General features: G+C 39.1%; 1 protein-coding gene across 2 annotated transcripts in view; it reads right to left on the reverse strand.

The window, feature by feature from the left end:
- Positions 1-47: 47 nt before the first annotated feature.
- usta (uronyl 2-sulfotransferase a) overlaps positions 48-14,957 on the reverse strand; it is a 62,173-nt gene continuing 47,263 nt past the window's right edge. For both annotated transcript variants that reach the window (XM_085247614.1, XM_085247615.1), the window contains 5 exons: positions 12,423-12,502; positions 12,156-12,309; positions 2,952-3,049; positions 2,679-2,836; positions 48-1,814 (listed from right to left, as the gene is read on the reverse strand). In XM_085247614.1, coding sequence (XP_085103740.1) covers positions 1,522-1,814; positions 2,679-2,836; positions 2,952-3,049; positions 12,156-12,309; positions 12,423-12,502 — 783 coding nt within the window. In that variant the 3' untranslated portion in view covers positions 48-1,521. The remainder of the gene's footprint in view (positions 1,815-2,678; positions 2,837-2,951; positions 3,050-12,155; positions 12,310-12,422; positions 12,503-14,957) is intronic.

Here is a 14,957-nt window from a genome sequence, read left to right on the forward strand (position 1 = left end):
TTTTTTTCTGTATCAAAACCATTTTTAAGTAAAACAGGGGCAATAGCTGCAATAGTAAGAGGACATTTATTGACGGTCTTTGTTAGTTGTTCATTCATTGTCCATTGTTCATTCTAGACACCCTTAAATGCCGAAAATTGTTTTATAGCCACCAGCATAAACAACAACAAAAAAAATGTGAGCGTTAAACATTGTTTTTTTTTTATCTTCCTGAGAATTTTATATGGAATGCAAATGAATAGAAAACAATAAATAAAACTAGCAAAAAACAAAACATGGAACATAATGATGAAGATACGCAGAACAGAGATTAAGATGGTAGAGTGAAATGTTTAGTCACGTAATAGCTTATGGTTAATTGTTTTTTTTAAATCTGTGATGAAAAAGCACTGTGGAGCTGCTGGATAATTAGAAATAAGTATTAACTGGGCTTGGTAACACTTCACACACTTTGATGATAACATTAATATACAGAAAACCCTTAAACAACAAATAATCTGAGTTGAAATGACAGGCAAATCAGCATTCAGTTGTGACCAAATCCCTCATTTTGCTGCAGATGTTAAGGAAATGTCACCTAACACAAAGTGCAGTGTATTCATACAGTTTTGCAAAAAAAACTGCTATTTGGCAAGCTCAATCTTTTAAACTTTGGAATACAAATTAGGCTTCATAAAGGCTTTTAACTCACTCTACAGTATCAACATATAGCCTGTCCCAAATAATAAATCTTTGCTAAAATACACAGCTTGTTTGGTCAAACTCAATCATTCATGCACACTTTTGGAATTCTCTGAATTCATACTTGAGTGCTCGCAGTTTAACCCTCATTTACACCTAATAGTATTTAACAAATTACACAAAATTACACAAAATGTTATAAACCAATACTAAAACAAATGAACTGACTATGTCACAACTCTGCCAGCTGTGCACAGAACTTTCTGCCACACAAATCCCAGAACCCTTAGTAAGGTCTGACAACAGTCCTGGAAGACTAATATACCTAAAAGGCTTATGGCACTTTTTAAAATTCACAACAACATCCAGCTTTCAGGACATCAAACCTCTCATAAAGTAGTAATCTGTCTTGGGAAATGCCTTTAATTCCTCTCCTATATTAAACAACCTGGCGATAACATTTAGCACATTTCCAATCACAGTTAGCTGTCCAGATCTTGCACTAATCTCTCCCTGGAGATGACAGCGACAGTACGGTTTTTAAACGAACCCAAAAAGAAGCCCAAATTATAAAAAGGAAAACTTGAGTCAAGCAGATTGAGTTGAATATTATTTCCCATTGCCCTTGGTCAATTTATAAATAGAGCATTTTGTCCATCCAGTTTCTCAACTCTACAGTTTTCAGTGCTGAGCCTGTCAGTTTGGGAGTTGCACCTCAATTCTCTGGGTGACGCTGAAAGATTGAAACTCCTCCCCTTTGTCCTCAGGGTACAGTTTTCTTTAGCCAGTCCTAGCTAAGCAGCCGTTACGTGGCTGCGTCTAATGTTCATCGAGCATCCCTTAGGGATGAACCAGCCAGCTATTTGCATCCTCCAGATCCGTTTCCAGTTCCTCGTCTTCATCCAGAGGCTCTGGGGTTCGAAGGGCCAGTTGCCGCAGGAAATCATTTGAATAGGCGGGGGGTTTGGAAACAGACTTCAGGCCGATTTTTTTCTTCGTGAGGTGGAACTGGTCACGGACGAAGTTGTAAAACTCGTACTCATAGCGCATGCGGTGATACAGCACCTGCAGGGCCTCTAAAGTGGGGGTTTGTTTACGCACAGTGCCTGTCATGTTTCCCATTTTCCTATAATCTGCAACAAAATGATGGAGAGACAAAAAAACAAAGTTCAGCAAAGACTAAAATCAAAATGTTTTAAAAAAAGTTTCAAGCACATTTATTTAGACAGGAAATTACTTAATAACTATATCATATATCATCATCTTAAGCCACTTATTTTTCCAGTTAAGTAGCAAGTGATTGCTGTTTAATGTGAATGATTCATATATCACCACATCTATTTAGATATCTTGCTACTAAGTCATCATGACAAGCGGTTCGCTAAGCTGGACAAAAATAACATGCAGCTCTTGGTATTTCTTCCTAGCTATATCTGTCACTATGGCCTTCTTGCTCTGCTTGTCCACCACTACTATGCCCTGTTGGTTAGCCATCACCAGTTTGTTTGTCTGTATCTGGAAGTCACAGGATCTTGACTACTATCCATATGAGTGCTAAGAGTGCTACCTAACTCTTATTGCAGCTCTTATAAAGGTGATATTTTTGATAAATCACATACAAAAGGTGTTGCTACCTTTTGTATGAAGTCACTAAATATTTCTCGTAATAAAGATCACCCCAAATCATGTAATAGCACATTTTTATGACATTCAAAATAAACAGATAAACTGTATCTTGTGATCAGAACCTCATTAAAAAAAAAAGGTATGCATAAATCAAATCATGAGAACTAACTCTGTCCTGTGTGGAAGTTAGAGCATTTTAACGGTCACTACCAGGCTATGCAAATTTGTGACAAAATACCCGCAAAACTATTCACATTCTAATTACGTTGATCACGTTACCATGCTAAAGACTTTTTTATTGTCTTGTATAGGAAAACATTCACTCGATACTCTGACAGCATAAAACATTCTATATCACAAGGTGCAGCTACCAGGGCTCTTGTAGATGTTGAGTACTCCAGTAAAGTAATGAGGTAAGAGCCTCTCTAGCAGGAGCAGAACGTCCTCCAGCTCTTCCAATATCCCCACAAGGAGGTAGTTCTCCAGCACATTCTGTTTGGCCCTCTCCAAAGCCCATACTCCTGGCTCTCTGTGTGAGACAGAAGGAAAATAAGACCAAGAGAAAGTTTGCACTAGAGTAGCATTACTTGGAAAGAAATATTACCAAGCTTTTGTAATGCAACTTGACAAAATCTCATAAATACCTGCACTGAGGATGCTGTCCACAGAAGTAGGGGATGATGTAGAAAACCCTTGGGTTGGAGCACTCAGGGTAATTCTCTAGGATGCAAACATTGATGTCCTGAAAGCAGACAAGCACATATGAGTCTTTATATTTTTGCTTTACTAATAATTTATGCTTTTTAAAAATTTTTTATTCTATTTGCAGTGAATTTGATCTCAATCAGAATTGCAATTATTTCTTTTTACCACTAGAGGAAGCTATTCACTTGCACTGCCGTGAACCTGGACTGCTTGCCTGTCATTACCCCACAAGCCAAAGTGCTTTGTCAAACCACATCTTGTGCACAAAGATAAGCTCTTCCCTCTCATCTCAGTTGATCTCATAGGCTATGATACCACATAGGAAGAGAAAGTATTTTCAAATGAATTCGTGTTTAACTTAAAGATGTCACGATTAAGATAATGAGACCAGAGTTGTGAAACTTGAAAAACCACTTATCTGAAAAGCTATTGAGTAATGAATGGAAAAAAGACAGTTGCAGGAGTGAAGCTGGCCAGCGACTGAGTGCCACGGAAACAGCAGTCAAATCCATGTCAGGTGACGTAAGCCTCAGGGATAGCAACAAGTCCTGAGCAACAAAACACTCCACGAAGCATGGCTCACATCCACACACAGCAGCAGGCACATGTGTGCACAAGGCTTGCGCTCAAATATGTCACCTACAGTAGGACCAGACTACATGCATGAGGCAAATTTAGAACATTTTGTCATAGGTTGTTGTTTAGATTTATACCATAATGGCTCTGTAATGACTAACTTAAACAGCAATTTGGCAAAAATAGTCTAAGCCTAACATGGATCATCACAAAAATGGCCAAGTCCGACAGGACAAAAGTCAGAGAGCCTCACGAAGGATCCAAGCTGCTGCTCCTGCTGCTGCAGGTGTGGCATAAGAAATCATCTGAGTGCAATAGGAAGCTTGAAACAGAGATGCTGACTGGAGTGTAAACATAGAAAAAGGCATAAACCATGTGTAGAAGAGCATGTTTATATGCTTAAGTGTTTATGTGTCTTGGAGACATTTGCACACTCATTGCTAATGTTTCTATTAGCCTCGACTTATTTATTTCCAGTTGTATTTTCTGGCATGAAAGCCTTACGAGAACCCCTCATTGAAAAATGTTGCCATCAGGTCTGCTCAGGGTTTTTCATACAGTCTCAAACATCTTTTTCTAAGGTTGTACAACCTTTGTTCTCAGACTACATAAAGAAAAACTGAACCCAAAAGCCTGTTAAAACAAATGCAAGAAAGATCCTGGATCCTCTGTAGGAGGGGCAGGATTGCAGTAGATGTTGCATAAAGTCTGAAATACTTGCAAGTAAAATGACTTAAAGGCTCCAAACGGAGAAAAGACTCAACTACAACATCATGGACTTGATATTTGAAATAGTGATATCACTTTAGCATCTATCTAAGCTGCAATCACAAGATGAAGCCTTGTGCAGCATGCGCTGGAATGAAATAAATTATTCACCTGATTAGTTAGATTTTTCTTGCGGCTGAAAACTGTGGTACAATTGTGCCTCTGATTCACAGAGTGGCTGCAGGGTGTGTTTGAACTTTATGAGTGACTCCTCTCAGCTGTGCACTGGGAACAGGACTTATTGGTGATCAGTGAAGCAAAAGACTGGAAAACCCTTCAAAGGGAACCACAACAATACCCCAGAGGAACCTTCAGGGAAAAAAAGAAAAGTTCAGCACTGTACTATTGTTAGTGTACAAGTCTTGCGCAGACTTGCGTAAAGTTTGCCATGTTTTTCTTTCATTTTTCATTTCACTAGCACGGACCACATCTTCAAGACATTGTTTCTTGAAGGAAAACAGTAGGTGGAATAAAGCTAGATCCAGGAATGGAGATCTAGACAGCGGTTTTGGTGAAGGCCTCAGTGAGGACTGGAAGGCAGCTCGCGGACTGGGCAGATCCCCAGGTACTAATGACAGGTTTATGAAGCGCCATTCTATTTAAAGAATGGTGATGTGAGTGGATCCAGTTTCATCAATTATGAGTATGTTCTTTGATGGTAAAAGATGCAAAAGCCATATACACTAAAACAAACAAAAACAGACAGGAAGTGGCACATTCGCTGACAGAGACCCTCATGCGTCAACATTTAGGCGATTTCTGGGAATCCAGCCACAGCTTGTATACAACAACGCACACACGTACACACACACGCGCAGACAATACGCACTCTCTTTAGAAAGCCTTATTAGTATTTCAAAGACAGTTCCTGTGTGCACACTCAAGCTCATTGTTCCTTTTCTCACTGTGGATTATGCCAACAGAGCATTCACAGAAACTGTAGCAAAATGGGCACTAATCTGTACAATGGTCTCCCATTTCACTGAATGGAATGTAGACATAAATTAAATCAGGGGTAATTGATGATGTTAACCTTTCCCATGGGACGTTTTGCATTCAAATTTGAGAAAACAAAAAAAGAACTTTTTGTTTGTATTTGCTATCTGGAGGCAGTGGAAAGACGCTTTCGCTTTTTGAGTTAATCTTTTGAACACATGAGCAAGTGGGTGCCTTTTAAACAGGTACATCAGCATTTCTAGTAAAGATTAGAGGTAATAACTGTAATTTTAATATTCTTTAAGTTTTAGGCCTATTTTGGGCTTAACCATTCCATTTATTTTTCTGGTAATTTTACAAAATGGTCTTGAGGCTTCCTGACTGAATTTAATATTTAATGTTGGTAATCCACTTAACACTGACCTATGAATCATTCAAGCAGGAAAAGGCATCTAACTCAAGGGATGAACCAGCGTCGTGTCTACATAAAACAGACAAAATAGCAAAGAAACTATTTAAAACTTTACCTTTAGGCACTTTTTACGCGCAGCCTGTCACAAGAAAACAGAATCTGTTCCCATGTCTTTAGTCGAATCTGTTAAAATGCCAAAGTTGACTAAGTTTGACATATCTTGGCATAGTTTGCAGTGTGTCCTTAAAGAAATTTAAGGCAGCAAGCCAAATTAGGTTTTAATTATTAAAAGAGTGAGGACCTATGCTTTGCACTCATGGTTTTCCTCAGTATCAAAACACTGATTATAGTTATGTTACACAAACCACAGAAATTCATTAAAAAAAAAAATCTGTAATGAGTGAACCTTATGTGTTCGTTGTGCCTTAGGCCAACAGTGTGACACACCACCTGTCTGTTATTGTAGTGAAGGCAGGCTAAGGCAAGACTGGTGCCAGTAAACCCTCTAATATAATTTGTGTATTTATTTAATAAGTCTACTTGTCATTTTAAATGTTGGATTATGTCAAATTACTGTGGGAATCTCATCTGATCGAACCAGTATTTCCAAGTCTTGAGAAAAAGCTGGGCCTTTTAGGTTCAGTGAGGACAGACACTCTTTTTTTATAAGTGTTTGCAAGCGTATTCATATGTAGGCTGCCACGCATGCACTTTGTACTTTGCGGCAAGACAGAGGTTGATTTAGTACTGTCAGCGGATGCATCTGTATTTTGTTTTAATTCATTAAAAAACATGCACATGCACACACACAAAACAGTCAAACACTCAGCTCAATACAATATAAATTATCCAACCACATCATTCCAAGTTGGCATTTTAAAGCAACTTAAATTTGCATAATGGTTCACAAAATAACTGCAAATGTGGTAAATATCATGTGTGTCTGAGTGTGATTAAGTGTGTGCGTGCTATGTTCAACTGACCAGTGCATGCCTTTGTATAAAGTAGCATGTGTGTATGTAAAAGGGGGTGTGGGCACTGACGGAAAATCCAAGCCGACCACAGGAATGTCTCAGTAACACGTGCATCAGGCTCCCTCGGCCCCGGCTAGCAACTGACAGCGCTCTTTCATCAACACCTCACATACAAAACCAACACAGGGCAAGCAGGCTGAAGCACACCAGGTGGAGGATACAGCCATGCCCAGTCTGAGGGGTGATTCTTAACATTAGGGGTACTCTTTCCGTACATACTTGAATTTGTACTTATAGTGTGGACATTCATCTTCCCAATACTGTCAATGAAACTTTAACCATGAAAGACCTACTTAATCTCCCTATAGAGGTGACTTGCCAAGAATCAATGCAGTCATCCTCCTCTTTTCCAAAAGGAAATGGTCGTGTGAATATGATGCTCTTCACTGATTTGATATTCTTCGTTTTTCTTGTTTATTAATTTGTTGCTTATATGTGTGAAATAAATATTTGATTGATCAATTGATACATGAAGCCCTAAATGTATCTTTTTGCATATAATACATTTCTGTGCATATTCTGCAGTGTGTACTGTTTTCAGCAGCCGTGTACACCGTGCAGATGGAAGGCATATTTTTGCAACAACTGTTTTTTTGGTTTTACTGATTAGATACTAGAACTAGGTTGCTGCTGTTGCTAATAAAGACAGTACAAAAATAACACCAGGAGTAGCAGTGTAACATAAAAAGCAAAGTAGGAAACCAAAGGAAGACTGAGTTTGAAAAAGTTTTGATTTATGAGATGCTGCCACGAGACACTTTATGCCAGTACAGTAAGACAAAATCTGTGGAACACCATCAACATATTAATTCCTGATATTTTCAGAGCTTTTGGTCAGTTACTTCAAACCTTATAAGACACTCTAGTGATTTAAGTACAACACAGCATTCCTAAACTATACTCAATTAAAGGATTAAGCACCATGGTTATAATAATCTAAAATTTACTTTTCTTTACCATTTCTGGAATACTTTCTCCTCATAAGTGTATCTAAAGCTAAATGCACACACAGGTAGGCTAGTCGATGACAACACAGCCTTCCCCTCTCCTTTAACTGTAGCAAGGGGCCCCTGTGGTCTGCATACTTTAATAACTCAACTCACATGGTCCAAAACTGCAGGGCAAACAGTGCAATACTTAATTACAGCGAGTCAGACTCAAGCCAGAATGACATTCGCTCCTCTTGTTAGCTTCTCAGAACAGCCTCCTGAACCCTTTAGGTCTCTCATAGCACTTACTGTGGGAGGAAAGAATGAGAAGAGTTTGTGCCTAATCTTAAACAAATATTAATACGATTTTGTTTTGACCTCACTTTTGTTTTGACACACTGTTTTCCGTTTTTGTTGGATTCCCCCTAAATTTTATATGAGGCTTGGGCGTCTCACTTCAGGGGGATTTCCGACCTCCGATCAGATGCTTCATCTCACTTTTAACTTTTAACTGTCATCTGCTTAAAAAGTATATAAGGGAATGGAGTGAACACAAAGATCAAAAAATAGTAGCTTGAAAATTACAGTATGCTTCCAAATGGTAGGTAGAGTTAAAAAAAATGGTATGCAGTGACTTCAATCTGGTGCTACAGGGATAAACAACTCTGTGAGGCAGATGTAGGATATCAAGTTTCTGATGTGGTAAATCGAGTCTTTAATTCGAATCCTAATCAGATTTATATATTGGGTTAGCGTCAGACTGCCATGAGTTTACAATTTGCCATCCACCCTGGAGCAACACCACATGTGGAACATCTTCAAAGAGAGTAGAGTGTGGTTTTAATATATTGCTTATATTTTTGAATTTAGGAAGTTAAAATTTGTCTTGAGACAGCAACAAACAGAAATACAGAAGAAAAGGGCTAAAGCAGAATATTAACGTCAGGAGGATCATCTCTTCTTAACATTTTTTAAAGAGATCCTACAGGCTAATTACAGTGCAGTGTATAGTATCATTACTACATATATGTAGAGCATGTATAAACATTCCTCAATATACATGCCCCTGTAATTAAAGTCTACATCATGGAAACACCAGAATAAGACTTCATTATGCAACATTTCAGTTCATGTCTCTACTGAGCATCACGTTGCGAAAATAGTGAGCCTGCAACCAAAGTTATTCAAATTTAATGCACTGTTACCGGCCAACCAGTGATTCACGCATAGCAACTAAGTGTGTTAGCTTGTCAAACACTTCTAATGCATTCATATTTCAAATCACAAGCATCTCTGTCACTGATTTAGCAAATGTCAATATGAGAGAAAATGGGTTTGGGGCACTTGGACCAGCATTAAAAGCAGACAGAGGAAAAAGGTTCAGTATTTGTTTGACCCATTAAATAATACTGTTATAGTTTGTGGGCACTGGATATTGTGGGATCACAACACCATGGCGACCAGATGTCTTGCCCCCTCAAAAGTCACAGCGTCACCTGCTGTTACGAGTGTGTTTTCTTATTGTTGAGAGCTTCTCTGATTTGGTTATTGAATTTGAACATGCGAACATCAGATTTTTGCAAAGTGGTTTGTGGACTATAATTATGACCACATAGACCTCATTGTGGTGAGTTTTTAGCTAACCTTAGCCAGTTTGGTTAGTATCTGTGAGTTAAGTGTGATGACCCACTCCACGTTGCCTTCCTGTTGGCCTGTTTGTGGTGTAGGTATTATCTGCTGGCATTGGAGAGCTGTTGTGTCCCATTTTCCATCAATAACACTGTCAACACCTGGGCCCAGTGTGGCAATGCTTTCTAAAAGCCATCGAAGTTGCAGAGTGGAGGCTCTCCTATCTGAAATAACCTTTTGGATTTTGTTCATTTTTTGGGTTTTGCAATAAATGTTCCATATGCCATTTTTTCACCCTGACTGCACACGCCACAGATGATTTCTTTCCTTGTTTTTTATTTTATTTAAAATAGTCTTTTCATTGGCATTTGTGTGCATCTTCCCCACTTGTTTGTTACAAGTACGACCTTATCTATTTAAATGAATTTGTTTGTGGCTGTTTTGTTTTGTTGTTTGGGTTGTTGCCATTACATTATGTTTTGTGTGAAGCATGCAATATGCATTGTGTTTGCTGCAACTTGTGTCCAGGAGATATATTGTGAGTCAGAACTGAGTTGTTTGAATTTGACTTGTTTGGTTAATTTGAACTGTGTCTGTCTGGTAAGTTTTTGATCCTACAGCTACTGCTGTGTGTGTGTGTGTGTGTGTGTGTGTGTGTGTGTGTGTGTGTGTGTGTGTGTGTGTGTGTGTGTGTGTGTGTGTGTGTGTGTGTGGACACCTGGGCAGGTGTGAGCTATTAGCAGTGATTGCATGGTTCTCTAGTATAGTAGGTGCATATCAATGTGGCCCATTTGTGCTAGTTGTAGGTTTTTTGTTTTGGTTGTGTCAGGTGAGTCACCAGCTTGCTGCTGTTTAAATGGCTCACCTCTAATTTCAATGAAGACTAGGGTTCATAAAGTAGGTAAGCAGAAGGAGGCTTTTCCGCTTTGGTTCAGGGACATGTTGTATCTTTCATGTACTAACCGACCTGGGGCAATGCTGTTTGCTGGCTTTGTTTTTTTCCCCTCTCTTCCTGGGTCTTAGACTGAATCATGGCAGGGATGGAGGAATTTGTTGCATCACCATTAGACGGTTTTCTGGATTGTTGTACAAAAGTTCACCTTCTGATATTTACAGACAATTATGAACTTGATTTGACTGGTCTTGGTGATAACTGTCATAAAGAAAACACAAACTCTGAGAGTAACTTGCAGCTGACTGAAATAGGAGAGTTAGTGGCTGTGCAAATGAGAGCTGATCACACATCAATACTGTCACGTGTGGTTACACCAGGAAACCTGGCTTTTGAACAGCAGAATCAGAATCATCAGAGTCAGAATAATTTATTAACCCCTAAGGAAATTATGTAAATGACTCACTTTGTTGCAAATGACATATGAAAAGGAAAAGCAAAGCTGGAGATTGAGAGGCAAAAGCTGGAAATGGAAAAGGACAAGCTGGAGGTTGTTAAACAAAGGACAGTTGAGCAAATGCAACATGAGCAACAAGCAAGATAGACTTGCAAAATACTTGGCTGGGTTTGGTAAGTTTTGCTGGAGGAGCGAGTTTTACTGGGGTTATTAAATCGGTGAACAAATAATTGTTGGGGACTGGCAAATGTTTTAAGCAACTTACCGTTTGTGACTGACAGCAGGTAGACTCTGGGTTTTTTGCACTAACTGACACTGCATACACCATTTCTTTGCCAATGCACTTATTTACACTTCTTATCATACTGACTAAACACAGCATGAAGTTCTTTACTTGTTTGTTATAAATGAAAAAACAGTCTTTTAATTGGCATTTGTGTGCATCTCCCTTTTTTAGTCATGGCCATGTGGCCCAGTTTGTGATAAAGGTCTACCATATTAATAAGATCTTTAAAAAAAAAACAACTTGAGCACAGACTACTTAGGCAGCATGTTTATTACCATTGACCTACTTTATTTTGTGAACAAAAACTGCATTAAAACCATTCTTAGAGACTTAAACCACAATAGAGGTTCAGATCAAATACCCCCCAAACTAGTTGCTTCCTGTTAAAGGGGAGGTTTTCCTTCCCGCTGTCGCCAAGTGCTTGCTCACAGGGGGTTATCTGATCGTTGGGGCCGAACTGAATTGAACAGTTAGGAATGACCTCTTCAACAACTGTCTTTTAGATTATTTATCTGAATTTCAGGTTCGGGATCACACCTCATACACTCCCCTTCTGGTTCCACGGCTATATAAACCTTCCTACACTATAAGTAAGTTCACGATTTTGTGCCCCACCCTTCCCCACTTTTCTCAGCTCTCACGCCTCTCATTAGTATTTGGGGATTTGCCAGGCCTGGGAGCAGCCACCACTCCTCACTGAGGCCTTCCACAAACTGCTGTCTCAAACTTCGGTCTATCCTTATGCCACTTGTCATTCTCTGTTAAGAATCACCATCAAATCAAATTGAGGATGTGGTGCCTTCTAGTGAACTGAAGCGTAACACGAGAGGCCAAAACTATTTTTTGTACTATGCCGTAAACATGTTTCTCCTGTAAAGTTGACCATTTCGACACTGGAGTTTATGGGAACTCTTTTGCTTTTGCAGCCAGCCTCAAGTAGCAAACAGCTTTGAAGAACCGCAGTTTTTGCCGCTCTGGTAATGATTCCTTTTTGTTAGTCTCCGAGGCTGTGGTGAGTTCAAACCTCTTTGTTTATAAGAAAAGCAATACATTTATTCACCAGCTTGGTTTCTTGTTGTTTCATTTACAACAAGGAGAGAAAAAAACGAAAGCCCAAAAACCCAAAGCATAAGACGCATATCTACGAGAACTTTAAGCAAGTAAGTCCATGTGCACTTAAGGCTTTTCAAAAATAAAATGTATCTCTGCAGAAAAGCTTCTCACCAGGTATCTCTCGTCATCTTTCATCCCTGGAGTTCGGATTAGGTGGTTCTGCTCGCCCCTCCAGTCACCAAAGCGACGGAAGAAATAGTTGGAGAGGAAGCGATTGATGGGATCCCGGATTATGTTGATATACACAGGCTGCTCTATCTTGAACCTGACACAGATAAATAAAAAGCACTCAGTAAGAACCAAAAAAAGAAACCCAAACAAAAAAAAAACAACCCCACATTTTAGCCAACACTCATGAAATACTTTTGTAGACATTACCTTGTAAAGTTGAGGAAGTGAACGTGTCTGGTATAAAGGAATGGCTGAGGAATACTGCTGATATTTTTCATTAGATCCACCTGGGGAAAAAATGAATATGCATAAAATCAAACATCTGCAATGGATACGGGCAATTTAGACAAAACAGCATCTTTAATTTTTGTTTTTTAAAGAGAAATCAAAAATTCCCATCTGAATTAGTTAAATATTTGACCTCAAATAACCTCTCATAAAATAAACAAGTCATTATGTAAATAGCTATGGGGCGGCCTGGATTCACAATAAAGAATCAGAATGTAATATCACTGTTTTGTTCATCTCACAATGTTCATCACCTCAACATCTTGGATCTTTAGCCAAGATTTTGCCAACACCTCTAAAGCTGTTATTCAAAGTTTCTCCACCCTCTGCAGAATGAACAAATAAATCAATTAAGAAAATGAAATAAAAAGATTCCCACTGGGCTTCCAGGTCTGCATGGAGAGGCAAGCAAAAAGTACAACTACAGAGTGCAGAATAGCATAAATACTAAGCAACTGGATCCAAAATCTTAGTCATTCCTCACATAAAAGGTTCCATATTGGAGTAATTCACTATGTAAGATCCAGTTATCAAAGTCACACATGTAAAAAGTTAGTTTAATTCAAGTTATGTCTCTGCATCAGAAAATGATGCAGTATGCCTAATTTAAAAATAATAAAAACACAGAACAATGACTCAAAATATTGGCTAGCTTGTAGCGACATTTAAGTACTTTGAGTGGCTTTTACTTTAAGATGTGAGAGTGCAGCGCTCTTTTCCAGTTTGAAATATACTAAGCTGCATTTGTCTATTTGTATGCAAGCTGTGAATTTATTTTCCCCTTACTCATTTGCCTTTCTTCATTCCAGTCTCTGTTGTGTAGTTTAACTTTGGCAAGTTCATTTAGCTGAGCCTTTAAAGACAGAAGATAAGTGTAAAAGAGATTATAGGCCCAGTCTTTCAGTATGGCCACAGGGGAAGTTAAAAAACACTGGTACTTTGAGTCCAAAGATGAATGTACCTCAAGTCCAAGTAGCTTCTGTTATCCATTTGTCTCGTCTTACTTTAATTTTCTTTCATTTAGTCTCTCAAATTACGGAGACCTTTTCTCCTGCACCAGAGTCACTTTTAATTACATGACACATTGTTTTCAGGAACTTTTTCTTTTCATTTTACCAGTGATAAAACTGCAATAAAGTTCATCCTATTTCTCTATATCAAAGCCCTTTCGACCAGTGAGCAGGAATCAGCACTGCAAAGCCAGGAAACAGACCGCACATTACAGCTCGAGGTCATATTCATGTGAAGTTTAAGTCAAAAGGTGTGTTTGTGTGTCTGCGTGTGACTTTGCCCATCAGTTTCGACAGAGAGATAGAGGCTGAGGACTGTACTGAGAGGCAAGGCTAACCCACAAAATTAACTGCAGAAGACGGGCAGAGATGGTCTCAAGGCAAGGTTATAATGGAAACCAGCATGACCATGTCTAGCACGAAACAAGCTCAATGGCAGAACAATGCAGGCGATTTGAGAACAAGGGAACAAAACATAGTGATCCCAACTTCTCCATCCTAACTATATATAAAAGACTGACAGAGCTTCTGATACTTAACAATTCCTGAAAGCAGTATTGAAGCACCTTAAAATCTGTATTATTTTCTACTGGCTATCAGCGGCGACTGCTGTGGTTGGGGGAAAAAAAGGTCAGATAAGGAACGGTGTCCTTTTGTAAGAACCTATCTTGTTTTTAAAAACTCATTATATCCCACTACTTCTGAGTGATATCCACTTCTAGCTTGTCATATCTGCTTCAAAAACACCCAAATGGCTGAATTGCTCATCATAGGGTTTCAGGATGGGACTTGTATGGTTGCCCTCAAAACTGCTGTGATATAATTGCTTCTTTTCGTTGTATTCGTCTTTCAGCTTGTCCCTTTATTGTCGACACAGCGAATCATCTGTCATCTCACCCTATCCCTAGCATCCTCTTCTTTCACACCAACCCTCTGCACATCCAACTTTACTATCCGTGAATCTTCTCTGTGATTATCCTCCTTTCCTCCTTCCTTGCAATTCCACTCTACCCAATTTCCCCCCCTCTGCCCAAACCATCTCAACCTTTGTCTCTCTTTGTCTCCAAACCGCTCAGCCTGAGCTGTACCTCTGACATACTCGTTTCTAAGTCAGTTCATCCTAGTCACTCCCAGAAAACCTTAACATTTTCAACTGTCACCTCCAGCATGGCCTAATGTCTATTCATCAGTGCTGCCATCTTCAAACCATACATTACAGCTTGTAAACCTTCTCTTTCACCCCTGCCACTATTCTTCTGTTACAAATCACAATCCTGACACTCATCTCCACCCACTCTACCTTGCCTGCACTCGTCTTCACCTCTCTTGTGGACTGTCCATTGCGTTGGATATAATAGATTTAGATATAATTGGTTCTTCTTGTAATGCCTTCCATACTCCACACTTATCAGATGCTGTCACTGTCACCTCTGAATAACAATAT

This window comes from Mchenga conophoros, linkage group LG15, assembly GCF_057382185.1.
Source record: "Mchenga conophoros isolate Kocher_MC1m ecotype Shallow Benthic linkage group LG15, M_conophoros_male_GT1.1, whole genome shotgun sequence".
NCBI classification, from domain to species: domain Eukaryota; kingdom Metazoa; phylum Chordata; class Actinopteri; order Cichliformes; family Cichlidae; genus Mchenga; species Mchenga conophoros.